Raw genomic sequence first — 20692 nt, 5'->3', positions numbered from 1 at the left:
CCCTTCTTCAGTTTTTTGAAGAAGGGTCCAGACCTGAAACGTCAGCTTTCCTGCTCCTCTGATGCTGCTTGGCCTGCTGTGTTCATCCAGCTCTACGCCTTGTTATCTTATATTATTTCTTGTGGTTTTACAGCAGTTTGAAACAATTACATTTTTAAAACAAGATGCCAGATATTTTTCTGCATCAATTTCACAGGTCTCACCTTGTGCTACTCACAGATATTCCGTTGCTATGCACTTAGTGCAGTACAGCAGTGAATGTAGCACCTTGTGCATAGATATCATAAATGGTGCTTAATATTTCACAATCATTGGCAAACATCCTCATTTATAACATCATAGAGCATGGAAACAGGCCCTTTGGTCCAACTTGTCTGTGCCAGCCAGACATCCCCATCTGACCTAGTCCCATTTGCTAGCATTTGGCCCATATCCTCTCAACCCTTCCTTTTCCTATATCTACCAGATGCCTTTTAAATGTTGTTATTTGTACCAACCTCATTGCTTCTTCTGGCAGCTTGTTCCATACACACACCACCCTCTGCTTGAAAAAGTTACTTGTCAGGTCCTTTTTAAATCTTTCCCCTCTGACCTTAAATTTATGCCCTATTGTTTTGGACTCTCCCACGCTTGGGATGGGGTGAATAGCCAAGGGTCTTTTTCCAAGCCACTCATGATTTTATAAATCTCTATAAGGACCTCCCATAGCCATCCAAAGCCCCACTCTATTCAGCCTCTCCCTATAACTCAAACCCTCCAGTTCCAGCAACATCCTTGTAAACCTTTTCTGCACCTCTCACGTTCAACAACATCCTTCTGCTATTACGATGGAGAGAGGGTCATTGAAATGGCTGAAGATAATTGTGCCTAGGCCACTACTCTGAGGAACATCTGCAGAGATATTCTGGAGCTGACTGGCCTCCAACAATCATGACCACAATCCTATAAATCAGGTATGACTCCAAACAGTGCAGCATTTTCCCTCTGATTACCAAAGACTCTAGTTTTACCTGGGTTCTTGATGCCACACTTGGTCAAACACAACTTTGTTTTCAAGAGCTGTTACTCTCATCAGTTCCATCTTTTTCTGAGATGTGATGTCAGAATAGTGGACCAGGAATAATGAGAAAAATTTAAATAGTGGCAGAATACAGAATTGTATTATTTGCTTATGCAGTTGCAACATGATCAAGCAAATGGTGCATAAAAAGTAATGATATACCTACTGTATCCCCTCAAGTAGTCTGAGTGGGTGTGTTCCCAAGGGCCTTGGAGAGCATAGCCTTATCAAGAAAAGCTAATAATGTGAAGCAGAGTCTGACTAAATTTGCCTGAATGGATAAATTAAATATGAAAATTCATATGCTAGTAAAAATCAGTCAATACCACCCAAAATCACATTCCATAAAATCATTAAGATCATAACCAATTTTACAAACCCGATTACCTCACAGTGGTAATTACATTTAGTGATATGCCTGTACTCTTCTAATTCTTGTGTGCATTAGTGATAAAGAGTATTTGATGCCTGTCCATAATTACTTGAGTTGAGTGACTTACTGGGCCACTCCAGAGGATAGTAAAGAGTGAATCATATTGTTGCAGTTTGGAGTCATATGTAGACCAAACCAGGTAAGGGCAGCAGATTTCCTTCTCTAAAGGAAGTGAGTGAACCAAATAGGTTGTTACGACAATCCATGGTAGTTGCATGGTGTAAATGCTGAGACACAATTTTCAATGAATAAATCTGACTAGTGGGATTTGAACTCTTCTTCCCAGAGTATTAGTCAAGGCCACTAGGTCCAGTAAGCCCATTACACTAGCCCATTCCCACAAATATGAAGATAGTTGGAGATATAGGTGACAGCAGACTAAAACATTTCTTCCCAACTGCCGATTTAGAATTACTTTGATATCACGTAGGAAATTCAAGCAAAAAAAAGTTGCAGCTCACAACCATTTCACTTTGCCAGTATTATCAAAGGAGCCAGAAAACATTTTAAAAAATTAAACAGACTTTATGTGTCAAGAAATTAACATTTCTTTTCCGGAGTCAAGATTTTTTCTCATCTGTTTGGGTTTTCTCAGTTTGGAAATGTAGTTGAAATAAAAATCCATGTAAACAAATTAAATCTTCTTGACACTCTATCAAAGTGCAACTCGTTTAATGAAAGTTTGCAATGCCAAAACATTTTTATTTTTCATTTATAAATTGGTATAGGTTTTAATGGCATTTTACAAAGACTTATACACCTGGTAAGTTGCAAATGTACTTGCCAGCCAAGCTAATCATTCACAATCCATCAAAGGCTGACAAAACCAAAAATCCAAATCATTTTATGTGTCAGAGTATCTTCACTTTAATTGTATTGTAATATAAAGAACTTGCATCAAACCATACATTTCTGTCTAAAGCATTGTGTTATGGACAAAGCATTGTATTGGGAATTACACAACTACCTGAGCATTAATATAAGAAGGCTCAACACCCAATGAAAATTAGGCTTCCCATCTCAGTTAATCAAACAATAGCTTTGGATGCTTGTTATTTTTTTTTATTGTCATCAGATTCTCATATATTGAAAATATTTACACTTTACAATTCATACTTTAGATGAAATTGCAACTCTCAAGCTTCAAAAGTGTTCTCAATAATCTTGCTGCTGCCTTAAGCAGATTCTTCTTCTTATTGATGTATTCTGATGAAGTTCATAATGAAGATGTTCACTGTTCACCATCGAGACATTTATGGGACTTCTCAGATCCATACATGACTGAAAAGCTGTCTTTCTATGTTGGCATATCTAATCTCAGTTGAGGTTAGAGCTTTGGAAATGAATTCTATTTGATTTCCTTCATATAACAGGGCTGCTCCAAGAAATTGAGTCATTATGTGGAATCTTATAGGCCAGTGTTGGCTATGGTGAGAAATCAGAGAATCACGTGAGAAGTCCAGCTAGTTCTTGAAATCATGAGCAACATGCTGCATTTTCCCAACAGAGTCCCAGGCTATGAAATGAGATTCTCATTAGGGAGAGGAGAGATGCCACTAATGTAGTTTTTGCTCATTATCATACTCATTAAAACAGAGGGCTGAATCGTACATTCTCTTGGCTACATTCCAATTGTGTTTATTTTTGAGGGCTTTTCACTGAGGCCCAGAAAATTTTCTCATTGTAGTTTACCAAACTCACTCCATTACTCAGCCACCATGCCCTGATAGTGCCTCTCACTTCTGCCCATCTTGCTAGGCACCATTCCCCCAACAACTCACTACTCAGCAGATAGCTGCAAAAAGACTGGCATTTGATGTGTGCTGAAAACAACAAATATTGGAGATTACTGCAGGTCAGACAGCATCCATGGAGAGAGAGCAAGCTAACGTTTTGATTCTAGATGACTCTTCATCAGAGCCCTGAGTCACCTAGACTTGAAACGTTAGCTTGCACTCTCTCCACGGATGCTGTCTGACCTGTTGTGATCACCAGCATTTGTTGTTTTCAGTGCAGATTCCAGCATCTGCAGTAATTTGCTCTGGCATTTGATATGTCCCCATTATCAGGTACACTAGCATTCTAAAGCTACTATGCATGCTGACAGAAGCAATGTGCTGTTTCCAAAAGGCCCAGCAAATTGTCTCTGGGGCCAGATGGCCTACCCTGTGAGCGTGTGTGCGCATGCACGTGTGTAAATCAGACCATTCCCAACCATGGTCTCATATTTAACTATGGGATGAGCGTCCAACTATATATTCACATCATCAGTATAGTTACCGGTTTCCATTTCCATAGTTTTGCCCTTGCCTTCGATTATCTGCTGCTGAACCCTTATGCATGCTTTTATTACGACGAGTTGATTATTTCAATGTTCTCCTCTGGTCACCCACATTCGAACCTTTGTAATGTTAAGCTCATCTGCAGCTTGCTGTCCATGACCCAACTCTCACCAAGTGTTGTTCATTAAATGCATAATCAAGGCAGTGTTAATCACTGCTATTTCCATTTGGAGGTGCTGGAAAAGCAGCATCATTCAAAATGATCCTCAGTGAAAGGAGATAGATGTTGTTATCAATTGGACAGCAATTAAATGATACCTGGTGAGGAAACCGTTTAAGTTGTATGATCTTCATTATATTGCTTTTAAAATGCATGAAATCATTTTTCCACAAAGGCTGAATGCTTCATAATGCTCTGTTGTTTTCTCCACTACAGCTTTTTCCACCAAATCAGATACAGTATGGATAGAATCTAGAGACCGAAACAGGAGGGCAGGTGTAACTGCATATCTTGCTTCCAGATTAATTAATTTCTGATTACTAGGTCCATCTTGCCTTAGAATGGTATAGGATAGGTGCAGATTGCTAAGGTGTGGTTGCATAAGCAGGATGCAGATTCAATTCATTGTTCTCAATTGGTCGACTTTGGTTTGCCTTTATACCCAATTGTTTTCAAGGATTCCCAAAGATCCCCAGTTACCATCCCAACTAATGATAATGGACAAATCTGATCCAAAAGTGAGCTAGACCTTAAACATTATTTTTCTTTTTGTCTACCATAGTGGTCAGTTACTGAACAGATTCACAAGTGGCCAAATGTATTATTAAAGTCCATCCAGGGTTACAAAATCTGATATTTTTATGGCTCTATCAGCGAACCTGCTCTGGCCTCCTCTCTCTCTGGGTTGCAAAACTCAAGTCAGTAAATGCTGTAGCAATAATCTCCATAGATGGCATACTGTTCATTTATTTAAAGTCACATGATTTGCTGGCAATGCCATTTTTAAAACTTGCTTTGTACAGATGTCAAAAAGCCATTTTGAACCAAATTCAAACCGAAAACTGTATCCATTTTCCTGCATTTAAGAGTCAAGTTGCCAAATAATAAAGTGATAAGAATTTATTACATTTAATAATATATTACCATGGATTTATAAGAACCTATACAGCCATTGTTCTAGTCAGGGAAGAGTTCAGAATTATAGTTTCTGACTGATCATATACAGTCTTTTTAAAATATTTTTACTCATAGCTTAAGACAGTAATAGTCATTTTTAATTTAAAATGCTATGACAGCACTTTAGGCATACTTATGTTTCAGAAAATGAAAAATGAGTGAATTCTCTCTCAATTAAGAATATTAGGCCTTTTAGTTAATTTATGTTAACACAACTTGAGAACTTAAAAGGACAACAGTCACAGACTTCAGAAATAGCAAGCACATTAGTTAGAGTCATAGAGATGTACAGCATGGAAACAGACCCTTCGGTCCAACTCGTCAATGCTGACCAGATATCCTAAATTAATCTAGTCCCATTTGCCAGAATTTGGCCCATATCCCTCTAAACTCTTCCTATTCATTTGCCCATCCAGATGCCTTTTAAATGTTGTAATTGTACCAACCTCTGGCAGCTCGTTCCACACATGCACTATCCTCTGCATGAAAAGGTTGCCTTTGAGGACCCTGATGATTTTATAAACTTCTATAAAGGTCAACTATCAGCCTTCAATGCCCCAGGGAAAATTGCCCCGGCCTATACAGCTTCTCCCTATAGTACATACCCTCAAACCAAGGCAACATCCTTGTAAATCTTTTCTGAACCCTTCCTAGTGGCCTAACCAATGTCCTGTACAGCTGCAAAATGACCTCCCAATTCCTATATTCAATGCACTGACCAATAAAGACAAGCATACCAAATGCCTTCTTCACTCTCCTGCCTACCTGCATCTCCACTTTCAAGGAACTATGAACTTATACCTAAAGGTCTCTTTGTTCAGCGGCACTCCCTAGGGCCCAACGATTAAGTGTGTAAGTCCTGCCCTGATTTGCCTTTCTGAAATGCAACATCTCACATCTATCTGAATTAAACTCCATCTGCTACTCCTCAGCCCATTTGATCAAGGTCCCGTTGTACTCTAAGACAACCACTTTCATTGTCCACTACACTACGAATTTTAGTGTTATCTACAAACTTACTAACCATACCTCCCATATTGTGAAGAAGTGATTTCTGATGCTGTCCTGAATGGGTCAGCTCTAATTTCAAGGTTGTGCCCAATTGACTCCCACAAGAAAGTTTTTCTATATCTAGCCCAATAAATTTTTCAATAGTCTGAACAATTCAATTGGATCATTCCATTAATCTCAGTATTTAAAGGACTATAAATTGTCTTCGTCATTCAATATCTGTAGACCAAATATCATTCAGACTAATCTGAATTGCACACTCTCCAAGGCTAATGTATTCTGTCCATGTTGCAAATTTCAAAACTGAATACGATGCATATAGGTCTAACCAGATCTTTGACCCGCTATAGCATAATGTTCACCCTTTTCTGTTCAAGCCTCAACATAAAAGCCAACATTCTATTTGTTTTTGTAATTTTATTTGTACATGTGATTTCTGTATTAAATCCCCAGATCACTCTCCTCATTCAGAGTTCCTTGTTTCTCACCATTTTGAAAATATTCTGAATAAACCATTGGGTTCAAAGAAGGAAACCTTGTGCTTTTCTATCTAGGCCTAGCTGCAGGTTAATTGGGCACACTACTAGTCACATCCTGCCATTTGAAGATAAACAGCATCATTGCCCTCTGTTCCATACCTCCTAGTCAATTCTCTATCCTCACTCTTAAGTTGCCTCTAATCCCATATGCTCCCAATAATGTCAAGTCCTTTATACAGAGTCTTATAGAAAACCTTATACATATTCATAAAAATAACATCTACTTATCCATCACATTAATTATCTCCTTTATAAATTGAATCTGGTTAGTTCACATTTATCCAAGTGCTCATTTGCTTTGTTCCGAATCACAATTCCTAGTAACTTTCCCATCACAGACATTAGACTAATTGCTAATTGCAGTATCATCTTAAAGCATGGATTAACATTTACAGTTTGCTATACAAGGGTGAATGCTTGATTTGAACATGTCTTGAAGATCATATTAAAGCATCAATGTCTCTTTCCACCTACTACTTTTAACAGTCTAGGATGAAAATCATTGTGCCCTAGATTTTTTAAAACAGTTTTAATAACATTAGTTTCTCCATTACCATGTTTTGACTTTTATTGAATCTAGTCAGTTCCTTTCATTGATTTAAGATTTCCTTGTATCTTAGATATTTAATCCATGTTTTCTCATCGGAGGTCTACAGCACAGAAAAATGGCCTTCAGTCCATCGCGTCTGCACCAGTTAAAAACAGCCCAATTATTCTAATCTCATTTTCCACACTTAGCCCATACCCTTGTATGCCTTGGCATCACTAATATACATGTAAATACTTACAGGTTGAGGGTTTCTGAATCATCATTACAGGTAGTAAACTTCAGATTCCCACCACCCTCTGGGTGAAAAATATATTCCTCTCAACCCTCGTATGGCTCCTGCTCCTTACTTTAAATCTATTCCCCTCTCCCCCAACTCCCGGTTATTTATCCCTCCACCAAGGGGAAATGTTTTTTTCCTGTCTACCCTGTCCATGTTGGCATAAATGAGTAATTTTCAGCTTTCCCAATGTAACTCGTGTCCAAAGAACTTGGAAATAGGAGCAAGAGTATGCCCTATTCAGTAGCAGGATGGGTGAAGTGGCCTTAACTGCTTTCCTGTCCATCGCCCACAACCTTGGGCTCTACTGTTAATCAAAAGTCTGTTTAAGTGAGAGCCTTTAACATATTCAATAACCCAACCTCTACTGTTCTGTGGGAGAGAATTCCAAATACTAATAACCCTCAAAATAAATTCTTCCTAATTTCTGCTGTAAATGGGAGACCCCTTTATTTTTCAACTGTGCTTCCACATTTAGACTCCCCCCACCCCCTCCCTAAAAGGAGAAGTAACCTTTCAGCATCTAACCTATCAAGCTCCCTCATAACCTTATTGAAATAAGATCACTTCTCATTCCTAACTTGCTAAACTCTATGGTTTTCTGGGACATATTTTCATTCTCGTGAACTAATTTATTCAGTGATGCAGTCACATAGTAATAATACTTTCCATATTTGTGTTTACATGTGGTATTTGGATTCACACAAGCAGAATGAAAAAATTACATCAACATGTTCAATAATTATCAAACCTCCATTACACTTAAAGCCACACTTAAAAGAAACATTTTCTTTTACACCACAGTATTTAAATTGGCACAACAGGTGGAAGATTTTCTAAAATAACTGACATTACAACACACAAAACGCCATCATGATAGAGGCACCACCTACAGACTGGTGAGGTTACAGCTAATGAATTTCCAGTTACTAGCCACCTTATTGCATCTCAGATTTAAAATTTAATGATTGACAGTGTTCATTACAACAGAAACACCCACAATATTATTGTCCCTTGCATGTTAGTTTTGAACATAAGCTAGAGATTTCACATTGATCTAAGACAAATTCATTATCTCAGTAATTTCAAGTTGCCCTGGACCTTAGTTAGCTAAATATTCCCCTGTTGAACTGTTTAAAGTCATTCTTTCTCCCTCTCAGCTTCTCCGTCCATTTACAGACTCCCTCTTCCCCGACCTTTGCAACCTTCCTTTTTCCCCCAACGACTTGCAATGTTCCCTTTTGCCCCATATCTCCAGAAGCCTCAGCCTCTGCCTTCACATCCAGCCTCTTCCACAACCCACCCCTCCAGTCCTTACGGCCTTTCCCTCTCTCCAAGCCTCTTCTCCCTGACCCCACCTGCCCACAAACCCCTTTACACCTTGTTTCTCACCTAACCAGTTTCATTGCCCTTCACCCCAGAACCAATGAGATCTCCGAGCAATATGGCTGTCTGGCCCGGAGTCTTAGGCTTCAACAACACCTTGGCGTATTGCACCTCGCAAAGGGCTTCACTGGGAGCTTACTCATTTACTTTTCTTTCTCCTGTTTACCCAAGCAGTTTCTATTCCACCTTTGCTGCTGATAACGAACCTAGTGAATCAGCTTATGATAAGAGAAACAACTCCTCACTAATTTGGTCCATTCCAGTTAGGAGCAACTTTCCTTCCATTGGTCCTCCCATGATTAAATTTCCTGAGGCATTTTGGGTATTCTCCTGTTGTCCCGGTGTAGTTTGATTGCAGTACAAATTACTTTCAAAGAAATTAAACAAAAATGATTTTTCAACCTCACTTTTGTAACCGATACCTTTCTTTAAAAAAATAGATAAGTTTGCAATATAAGTACTTAGCTGAATGTGGCACAGTGGTCGTGTCCTTACCCCTAGACTGGGAGGCCTGGGTTCAAGTCCCACCTGCTCTAGATGTGTGTAATAACATCTCTGAACAGGTTGGTTAGAAAATTGGTTAAATAAATAAGTGCTTAGTTAGAATGAAAACAATTAAGATAGCATGGCTTAAAAAGGATGAATTTGAATATGCAAAACACATGATGTTGAGACAGAACACTTGGGTTTGCATTGAGGAAAACCCAAGAATTAGAAGTGATCAGAACCAAAGACCATGCAATCCAAACTGTAAAGAGATGAGTATCAATGTTCTCAATGTTTATTACTCCAGTGTGTTCGTAAGGGTAATATCACCATCACAAGCAGAAAAAGTAAAAAAAAAAAAAAAAATGGTTTAACTTAAAGTCCTGGATAAGCAATAAAGTTCCAATGTCAACTGCTAAATGCTCAGTAAAAGCATTGTGGTTCAGACTTCCTGTATCAATACTGGGACTGCATCTATCATGAATCTCTCGCTGACCTAGCAAATTTTGCACGGTCAGTGTAGCTTCCTTGATTAACCACCAGACAGTGAGCATGGTCAGCAAACAACCTATTTTTATAAGGTGTTCTCAATGAAATAAAAGATTTCAATCTCCTTCATGGGAACATTACCAAAAAAAAAACTGAAAGAAAGAAGGGAATTTTGGAAGGGAATTTTAGAGCATAGCGGCTTGGTTATTGAAGATATAATCACAGCTTTGATTTTGATGGTCACCTTAAATATTCACTCCCTCCACTGCCAATGTGCAGTACCAGCAGCGTGCACCATTTACAAGGTGCATTGCAACAGTTCATAAACTTTCTTTGACAGAACTTCTTAAACCTGTGACTTCACCTAGGAACATCAGGACAGTACAGTCATGGAACATTATCATTTGCAAGTTTCCATGCAAGTCACACACCAGCCTGACATCAAGCTGTATTGCTATTCCTTCACTGTTGTAGTAAATATTCTGAGACAATGCTCCCATACAGCACCACGGGTGAACCTACACCAGATGAACTGCAGCAGTTCAAGAATGCAGATCACCACTGTCATCTCATGCCAGGACAGTAGCATGGGGAACAGGACTTTGTAAGAGTTAGAATAAGGGTATCAGAGGTTTTAACTAGTTTTAAGTTAATGGAAGCCAACTAGGAGTACACCTGGGAATAGCCAATCCAAATAAGAGAAGTTGGAAAGTTTAGAGGTGGGGAGGATTGAGTATAAGAATTGAAGGAGGGGGCCATTGATCCCAAAGAAGTCATAGCTGTTGAGTCACTGTCTATTTTTGGAGCTGTTTCAATGCCTTTTTAATAAAACTGTTAACAAATCTTTTGCCATCAAAACTATAATCCAATTCTGAATCACAGGTGGCTCCACAAACTATCAGTGCATCAACTGGTGCATGTGAATTAATCTGCCAGGATCCTTACAGGCTTGAAGGACAGGAATAGAGATGTCTTTGTCCTTTCTTCAGAAATCTTATGACAATGATCTTAGAAAAAGGGCAGGTATAACCAGGTTGCTCAGTAGCGTAGAGAGGAACTTGCAGGTGCTGGTGTTCTGATATACCTCCTGCCCTTGTCCGTCCAGATGGTAGTGGATGTGGGATTGGAAAGTGCTGACTAAGGGAGGCTTAGTGAACTGAGAGTAGTTTCTACAACCTGAACCTGTACGGAGGGGGAAACCTATGCTTACTATTAGGTAATTATTAGTTAACTGAACCTTACTGAAGACTAAGTGAATCCATTGTGGTGATCCAAAAAAAAAGTATTTGTTTACAAGATGTGGACGCTGCTTGCTAGGCTAGCATTGTTGTTCATACTTAATCTCCCTTTAGAAAACGGTGCTTACTCCTATTCTTGAACTAATAAGTCCATGTAATATCTTGGATCATAGGTCCACCCACAGTAAAAATGAAACAAAAAGTGATACAGCTCCAAGTCAAGGTGTAGTATGGCTTGGAAAGCAATTTGAAGATAGCGGTGCTCCTATTCACTTCCTGCCCTTTGGCCTTTCAGATGGTTGAGTTTACAAAGTGTTGGAAAAGCCTTGGTGAGTTTCTGCAGTGCATTTTGTAATTGCTCACACTGCTGCTACTGTGCATTGTAGTGAACAGAGTGAATGTTAATGCTAAATAGGATGAGAATTCTGTTTTGGCCAGGATGGTGTTAAACTTCTTGAATGTTGCTGGAGCCACACTCATCAAGACACAAATGGCGAGTATTCCATCACAATCTCAACTTTTATCTTGTAGATGATGGACAGGCTTTGGAAAGTCAGGCAAGTTCTCACTGCAGTATTCATAGTCTCCAACTTGCTTCTGTAGTCACAGTATTTCTAGGGATGGTCCAGTTCTGTTTCGAGTCAATGGTAACCTTTTGGATGTTGAAAATGGGGCATCCAGAGATGGACATGCCATGGAATATGAAGAGGAGATGAAATTTTCACTTGTTGGAGGTGGTCACTGCCTGGCATTTCTGTGGCACAAATATCGCTTGTCAGTCCAAGATGTTGCCCAGGTTTTGCTGGAAATGATCATGGATTATTTTAGGATTTGAAAAGTTATGAATAGTGCTGAGCATGATCACACAGCACCACTACTCTCCTTGTGATGGAGACTGGATCAACAACGAAGCACCTGAAAATGATTGGGCCCTAGAGGAATTCCTACAGTCACGTCCTGAGACTGGGATGACTGGTATCTAAACCTCAACCATCTTCCTTTGTGCACAGTATGACTCTAAGCAGTAGAGTGTTTACTCCTCAATCCTCAAGAACTTCAATTACAGTACTGTTTTATCAGCCATGAGAGGGACAATGTCTTTTACGTACTTCAGACAGTTTGATTACTAAAATTGAAACAGATTAATGTTCTGTCCTGATGAAAGGGTATTTAACCATAGAATCAATGAATCCCTACAGTGTGAAAGAAGCCCATTTGGCCCATCGAGTCTATACCGATCATCTGAAGAGCAACCCACCTCCCTACTCTATCCCTGTAACCCTGCATTTCCCATAGCTAATCCAACTAGCCCGCACATTCCTGGACACTATGGACAATTAAGCATGGAGAATCCACCTAACCTGCACATCTTTGGATTGTGGGAGGAAACCCATGCAGACAGGGGGAGAATGTGCAAACTCCACACAGACAGTTGCCTGAGGCCGGAATCAAACCCAGGTCCCTGGTGCTATGAGACTGCAGTGCTAATCACTGTGCCACCCCTAGTGGTTCAAGTTTTCTGAAATAATATTCAGTAAGAAAGGCAAAATTCTTTGCTGCATTTCGTAAGTTTCAGTTCTAAAATTCAAAGAAGGCTGACAGTTAAGAGTTAAACTTCAAAAAATAAAATACTGTAGAGACTGGTAATCTGAAACAAATGCAAAATGCTGGAGAAACTCAGCAGGTCTGGTGGCATCTGTGGAGACAGGAACAGTTACAAAGTTGAACCTTGTTTAAACTTCTGTCAGGAAGGAGTCTGACAGTGATTCTAACAGCACTAATACACTAAGTACACATAAAGAAGCTTTGGCCTGAGTGGAAAGATATAGGTTGTCACTCTCAACTCCTCACTCAGATTCCTAATCTTGGCAACTGTCAATAATGAGGTCCTTTAAGCAGAAGCACAGGCTTCCAAATGATTTGAGAGAGGGAGAGAGAGATGAAAGAGAACAAAGCATAGCTTTACCAAAATGCATCTGTAATATTATAAAGAGAGGAAAGCAACAAAAAATGCAGAATTTATTTGAATTTCCCAAACATGCTATAACTCTTCTACTCCTGTCACAAGGCAAACCTTTTATTATGTAAAAAATTACAATTCCAGGCGTAGGTATGATCCAATACGGAGCTCCATTTTTCATGCAGTTTTACGTATAGGTTTAAGAACACCCAGTACTGTGTGAAAAAACATGTCTAAATGCTATCAAAATAGAAACAGTGGAATTGCTCTCCTTGTGTTTTCACACAATGTTTTGGAAATTTGGGTCCTTTAAAAATGTATAAAATGAGAAACAAGAAAATTAAAGCTTCACATACCAGATAGTAGACTGTACCTTGTTTTTTTTTTTTTTTTACACAATGTAGAACAATTTTGTAAACATTTTGTACAATAAATTTAGCTTAAAAGGAATGCATGTCACAGTTTTTTTAGGGAAAAGTTTTTTTGCAAACTACACAGTAGTTTCATTTCGCCAAAATCCAGTTCGGATGTTTCCTGTGCTGTCTGCATTTAGCAAAGGAACATCGAGGCCACTGCCTTTCAGTAGTCCGTTTTGACTTGCCAAATTAAGGCCATAAGATTTGTGGTTTTCGAGTTCAACCACAATGGGCTGTTGCAGACTGTCTTTACTGCTACATACTCCATCAGTTACTACATTTTGACTGCATTGAGTCAGAGTATAACTGACATCACTACTATCCGGTTGGCTGTGGCTTTGATGCCGTTCTCTAAGAGCTGATCGAGACTTTCTACTCCCATGATGACTCTCATGGTTACTGTGCCTATTCCTTGGCTGGTTATTGTGCACGCTTCCTTCTACGCTTGTCGGCACATCATATGCATACTCTCTTAGCACGGTCAGTCTGCTGTGTCGATGTGCTTGATGTGCCCTAGTCCGGTTTTTATGATGCCTGTTTACTTGTCCATTTGAGCGGTATGGCACTTCAACAGGAGCCACATGCATTTTCAGATCATTGTCCATTGAATGTTCAGTGAGGCTGTTGTCAAGCTGTGTTGGTATGTTACTTGCCAAAGGAACAATTTGGTTCTGTACTGCTGCAACATGAAGATTAGTCAGCTTACATCCTGAGAATAGCTTGTTGTTACTGGATGCAGTTTTATTTGTACAAGAGGACTCCGCACTACTGTTGGTTAGTTTTGGGGTTTCTCTACTGGCATGACTTGAATCCACAGGCTGAACATTAACTTGCATGGAATAAGTACTCCTCCCTGGACAGCATGTTGTCATCCAACATAGGCGTACATCTTCTCTGCCAATACAATGATGGAGGATAAGAAATGCAGCTAGGCTCAAAGCTGTCGCCCCAAACAGACAACTAAAAATCAAGTCCATAGGATAGTACTGGGAAACTGCTAGTGCACCAGATACCCACAGGGCAATATACATAAATAATGACAAACTTGTACCAAGCAATTGAGCTTGGAACGTGTGCTCATTCTCCAATGCCAAGGATGAGACAACAGAACAATTTGCCTGTGATGTTGAGGTTGAATCATTAACGTGAGACTCTCCATGATCCGTGCTTGCCAAACGCTGGTGTTCTTCCGCTGCTTCCTTCAGTTCATATCTCCGTTCTGGATGCTGCTTAAGCTGCACGAATATGCTTAAAAAATAAATGCAGTTCACGAAAATGATAAAGCCTACGGGTCCATAAAATGCCCCTAAACTTGGTTCCCAAGCCATCCAACAGCTGGAAGACACAAACATTATAAATTATTCCATCAGAATAGCAGTCTGGAATAGGTCTACTCAAACCTATTATACATCCCAGTCCAATAAAACAATTTAGATTAACTTGCACTGCCAAAAAGGACCAAAATCATAGTCTAAGATTCTCAAAGTTTAGAAATCCATTATTTTAAAACAAAAGAATTCAGAGAAATGTGACTGTGGTTTGTTTTCTGCCATTTTTTCAGAAAATAGAGTTTCAGTAAAAACACTCCTTTTTCCCCAAAAAGGTCACCTGAGAGTTATTTCTCTCTCTCAACAAATCCAAATTTTATACATGAAAAATCCTGTTGAGGTGGGAGAAATTTGAACAAAGGTGGAACTGAGATTTAAAAAACATCGCTGGCTTTTGGCTTGACAATATACCTCATGTGATTTAGTCTTGTCAAGCAAAATAATAGCATAGTAAGTTGCATGTCAAAACATGATCAATCTGTGTGCTTCAGAATAGAGGCAAATTATGGTGACATTAATTCTTTATCAGTATGGAATCCTGGGGCTAGAGTTATTTTGTCTGTGAACAAATCAGTAGAGTATCTATACTTGCTATCTGTTGAGCAGTTCATCAACTATTGGAGTGAAATGTATCCAAAAATAGCACACAGTTATGCACCTGCAATTTTCATGACATTAGCCGCGTGTGCGTGCTTGCATTTGTGTGTGCACCTACATGGAGGAAGGATGGAGAGATATCATAATACCGAGGAAACAGATAATTTATCTTGTATTCCAGTCAGGTGGATAGCTCTACAAGTCTACAAAGTCAAGTTGCATTACATGTTGCCAGATAATTCAAAATGTTGATTACTCTTTGATTACATTCTTATTTTTCTCAAATAAGGGGTGTGAACAAGTAGACTATTGCTGCATCACACATCAAACAACCAGCTTCTAATTGTTCCAGCAGGTCTCGGTGTCTTGAGAGCTACCACTCAGTTCAAAACAAAAGGACTCTCTTACTTGCATTGGCTCTCCATCACTTTGTCTTTTACTATTGTCTTTGTTTGTATTATTTGTTTAGAAGTACTACATATAATTTTCAGAACTAAAATGTTAATTTACAGAAAAATTACAAATGGTTATACATTTTATTTTAAGTGTGAAGTAATAGAATAGTTCATTATAATTTCTGTTATATTAAAATTATGCATAGAAGCTCATTAGAAGCTTCATTAAATCCTTGGCAACAAGTTAGCTCTGAACGCTGAAACTAGATTTTAAGAACAGACTTTAAACTTGCAATCCGAGTATAAAACTGACTTTGCAGATTGGCTAGGATAAGAGGACATGCTGAAAATACTTAAGTCAGGTTGCAACTGTGGAGAAGGAGAATTAACATTTCAGATTAACAATCTGTCATCAGAACTGGAAAAAGTTAAGATACGTTACAGGTTTTATGTAAATTTGGTGCTGGTAAAGTAATAAAAGTGGAAAGACAAAAACAGGGAAGGTCAGTGATAATGTGGAAGGTCAAACAGATGTGACAGAGAAACTGAAATAACTGAAACAATTGAATACAATGGTCTCTAATTTTTTTTTCTCATTTACAACATCTACAGTATTATGCTGTTGTGGATTTGATGTTATTTTGAGAAATGGCTCAATTTTCATTTCTGATTAAATAAAGAGTGAAACAAAATTGGATGCTGCCTGGAGTTCGTGGTCAATTTATAATGCTTGTGTTAGTCACAGAGAGAAATTTGAAAATAAACCCCTGTGTTCATGTCCCATTCATTGAGTTAACAAGATTAGTGCAATACACTTTGACCACCGCTAGATGATGTAGGGTCTCCTTGTAGAAATTCTAAAGTATATTCAGACACCTAGCGGTACAAAAATAAACTTGAATGTTTTATAGCTTGAATAGCACATTGACAGCAATTTTAGCATTTCCACATCACTTAGTGCCTACTTCGACACACTCAGTAGGCAGATACCACTAAAAAAAAATCAATACATGCTTTTAAAACCTCAATGTGATGGGCTCTACTTTGGCTTCTTAAACTCAATCATTCATGAAATTCAAACTCTTCCAAAACTCTGTGGCTTGTACTGTTTCACATTGTATCATTCACATTCTTCCTGCTATCATTTCACAATTTTATTTCTGAGTCATTTAATCTACTCTACCTTCCATACATCTTTGTCTTTAAAGTACGTTGAAATCTAATTTCAACCAGTTTTGGCACTTAATAGTACCTCAGTTTGTGATTTAAAGTCATTAATAAGTTTATTAACACTAAATACTTCATAAACAAACAGCAGCTCACAAAAGAACAGCAAATATTAAACTGACCCCTGTGCTCTTAACTAACCCAAGTAAAGTATGCTCTGTTTGACACTGAATTTGTGTATCAAAGTATTGCAGGATTTCTCTTCACTTTTTCCCAACTCTGTCATGAATACTGCCCAATACCTCTTCGGAGAACAATCTAAAAAACGAGCACAGTACTTACTATGGTGCATTCATTTTACTTCCATAATTTTTAATATTGGCTGCTGCTGTGATGCCACATACAATGATGGGAATTCCTCCACCAATGAGATAGAACCTTTAAAAGACACAATCAAGAGCAAAAGTGTTAAACAACTGCAATCTCGTTTCCAAAATATAAATATGCTCATGGTATGTTAATTTTTAAACTAGACAGTAGCACAGCATAGGAAATCCTTTGATATCAAGAATGTTAAGAACCACACCTAGATTATTTCTAATTTATAAAAAAAGTGTTTCATTACTGGCGTTAGCATATCAGCAGATTATGTCTGGTTTAGCTAGCACTAACCATATAAATGTTGGTAGAATATAGATGTTGGTTGGGGATTCCAACACAACCAAAGCTAGAGAAACAGCTGTAGTAAAAGTAGTATGTATTACTACTTTATTTTAAATATATATAACAGAATATTGCTATATAACAGTAACACTTCAATTGTTGTTTGACAGATAATGAAATTCTCTAATATCCGAAATCAGTGGACATCACTGTACTTATTAAGCTATAAAGATATGTGACCATTGTGGCAATCAGGAATGTGCCAACAAACAGGTCACACACAAATAACACTCCTTTCATCATGAGTAAAACCAGGGAAAGTGATGGCATACGGTAGTAACGTCACTGGACTAGCAACCAGGCCAATAATCTGGGGATTTGGGTTCAAATCCCATCATGGTGGCTGATGGAATATTAATTCAATTATTTTATCTGATAGTAGTCTCAGTAATGGTGACCATGAAACCATTAGTTCACTCATGCTATTTATAGAAAGAAATCAGAACCACAACAGTGTGATTGATTCCTAACTGACCTCTGAAATGGCCTATTAAGCCATTCAGTTCTACGGCATTTAGGGATTGGTAATAATTGCTTGCCTTGCCAGTGATACATTCTTCCCGTGAAAGGACAATGAAAATGAATGTGTGGCCACACACTGAGGGGCTGTGTGCTGTTCATCAAGTAGTTGTGCACATCAAATAGAAATCAAAGGGAACATTGAAGATTAAACCAGTGCCCATCAACAAACACATAGTTCAATATGTAGGTAGTATGTTGCTTCACAACAGCTCAATGCACATTAGAAAGGGAAATTACAATATTTTCAGACTCATTAGTGTACACATAACATACAACACAACAGCAAGACATTTGTCCCAATAGGTCCATGATAGGAATTATGCTCCAGATAAGCCCTTTCCCACCCATTCTATTTAATGCTATTATAATCTCCCATTACTTTTTCTCCCCCCACATGCTTATCCAGCTTCCTCTTATATACATAGAACATAGAACATAGAACAGTACCGCACAGTACAGGCCCTTCAACCCACGATGTTGTGCCGACCTATTATCCTACTAAGATCAAATTACCACGCATACCCTACATTTTACTATCCTCCATGTGCCTATCCAAGAGTCGCTTAAAAGTTTCTAAAGTATCTGACTCCACTACTACTGCCGGCAGCGCATTCCACACGCCCACCACTCTCTGTGTAAAATTCAATGTTGTTCATCTTAACTGCTTTTTGTGACAGCATGTTCCACGTTCTATCGGTTCTCTGGGTTAAAAAAAAAAGATTTTTCTGAATTCCTTACTGCATTATTAATATCTATTTTAATAATGATCCTAAGTTTGTGTCTCTGGTAAATGTGCATATTATTTTAATTTTTAAATGAACAGGTTACAAAATAATTAGTAATTACATGCTTGTTTACATTATTCTGTAACCAGTCCACTTATTGTCTGCATATATAAAATATTTAGAAAATATAAATTATTTCAGATCTCCAATATTTATAAGATTTGAAAAAAATTTCAAATTTAATGTTATTTATCTTCATTACCTTTCTCAGAAGCTGACGAACCTGCCAAACATTTCAAATATGTGAAGTTTATTTTTAGATTTATTGTATGATTTAGTCCCACTCCTATAAGGAGAGTTTAGTTTAACTGGGCCTGTAATCATTAGGTTTTAGAAGAAAGAGGGGATTGATTGAAATGTATAAACTACTAACAGGCTGGACAGACTAGATACAGGGAAGACGATTTCTCTGGGTGGAGAGGGTAGAACCAGGGGTCACAGTCTTAGGAAACAGGGCAGAATATTGTGTGGAGTTTGCACATTCTCCCCGTGTCTGCGTGGGTTTCCTCCCACAGCCCAAAGATGTGCGGGGTAGGTGGATTGGCCATGCTATATAGTGTCCAGGGATGCACAGGTTAGGTGGGTTAGACATGGGGAAATGCAGGGGTAAGGGAACGAATCGGGGTAGGATAGTCTTCAGAGGGGCGGTGTGGACTTGTTGGGCCAAATGGCCTGTTTCCACACTGTAGGGATTCTATGATTCCTATGGTTCCTATGATTCTATGACTGAGATGGAGAAAAATTTCTTCACTTAAAAGGCAGTGAACCTATGGAATTCTCTACCAGAAACTGCTGTGAAGGCCATCACAAATATTCAAGGAAGACAAAGATTTAGATGAATTGTTGGATCTTAAAGGCATCAAGAATGGGGATAAGTGGGAATACATTACCGAGATAGAGGATCAGCCATAATCATACTGAATAGCAGCAGAACAGGATTGAACAGCCAAATGACCTATTCCTGCTCCCAAATTCTATGTTTCACCCAATACTGGGTTTATCTAAAAACCAAAAAGGACTGTGGATGCTGTATTCAGAAACAGAAACTGCTGGAAAAGCTCAGCAGGTCTGGCAACATCTGTGGATAGAAATCAGAGTTAACATTTTGGATCCAGTGACTCTTCCTCAGAACTGGGTTTATCTATCTTGCGAATAGTATTTTACTAAAAATAAAATGACGTGTAATCTTCCCAAATATTGCCCATACTTTGATAGAATTTTGTAATATAGTACTTCCTTTATTAGGAGAAAAATCTGAGGTCTCCTTAGGATCAAACTGAGGACAGGACAAGTTACAAAGAGATGATGTTTGATGCCTCCCAAGCTTCTAGTCAGACAGAGTCTTCTGTTACATTTGATGACAGCATGGGACCAGAAACATTGAGACCTCGGTCTCATTAACATAACACTAAGAAATTTCAGCCATTCTGGTGCAGCACGTAGTTTAAAGAGGATGGTAAATCAACAACTCTATGCCAACAAAGCAGGAGAACTTCAAATTGGCTATCACTCCAGTTCCAACGGGTACACCAAAAAAACAACCACTATCTCAGACAATTTGTTGAGTGGTCACTTGTAGGTTTTGTCATTTAAATATGTATTTTCAAAACTTATTAAATACAGGACAGTATGGTTAGATTGTAGAATGCCTAGAACAAAAAAGTGGACATGTTCTGCAATATAGCACCAAAAACTTGCAATTAGCATCTTAAAACAAAACTTTTCACTGTAGCTAGGTACATGTGACAATAATAAATCATATCAAATAAAAAAAATCAAATTAAACTAGCTTTGGATTTTAATTTCCATGTTTATACAGCTTCCAAGTTGTCTCAGGTGGACTGTCTAGAAAGAATGATATTTCTGAATTC

At 38.4% G+C, this 20692-nt stretch overlaps 1 protein-coding gene across 2 annotated transcripts in view; it reads right to left on the bottom strand.

The window, feature by feature from the left end:
* Window positions 1-12984: 12984 nt before the first annotated feature.
* The window catches only part of adgra3 (adhesion G protein-coupled receptor A3), a 147055-nt gene continuing 139347 nt past the window's right edge, over window positions 12985-20692 (bottom strand). For both annotated transcript variants that reach the window (XM_048603661.1, XM_048603655.1), the window contains exons 18-19: window positions 17134-17229; window positions 12985-14639 (exon numbers count right to left, since the gene is read on the bottom strand). In XM_048603661.1, the coding sequence (XP_048459618.1) occupies window positions 13379-14639; window positions 17134-17229 (1357 nt within the window). In that variant the 3' untranslated portion in view covers window positions 12985-13378. The remainder of the gene's footprint in view (window positions 14640-17133; window positions 17230-20692) is intronic.

The sequence above is a fragment of the Rhincodon typus genome, chromosome 1 (assembly GCF_021869965.1).
Source record: "Rhincodon typus isolate 14 chromosome 1, sRhiTyp1.1, whole genome shotgun sequence".
Taxonomy (NCBI): Eukaryota; Metazoa; Chordata; class Chondrichthyes; order Orectolobiformes; family Rhincodontidae; genus Rhincodon; species Rhincodon typus.
This window is presented reverse-complemented; position numbering and strand designations above follow the sequence as displayed.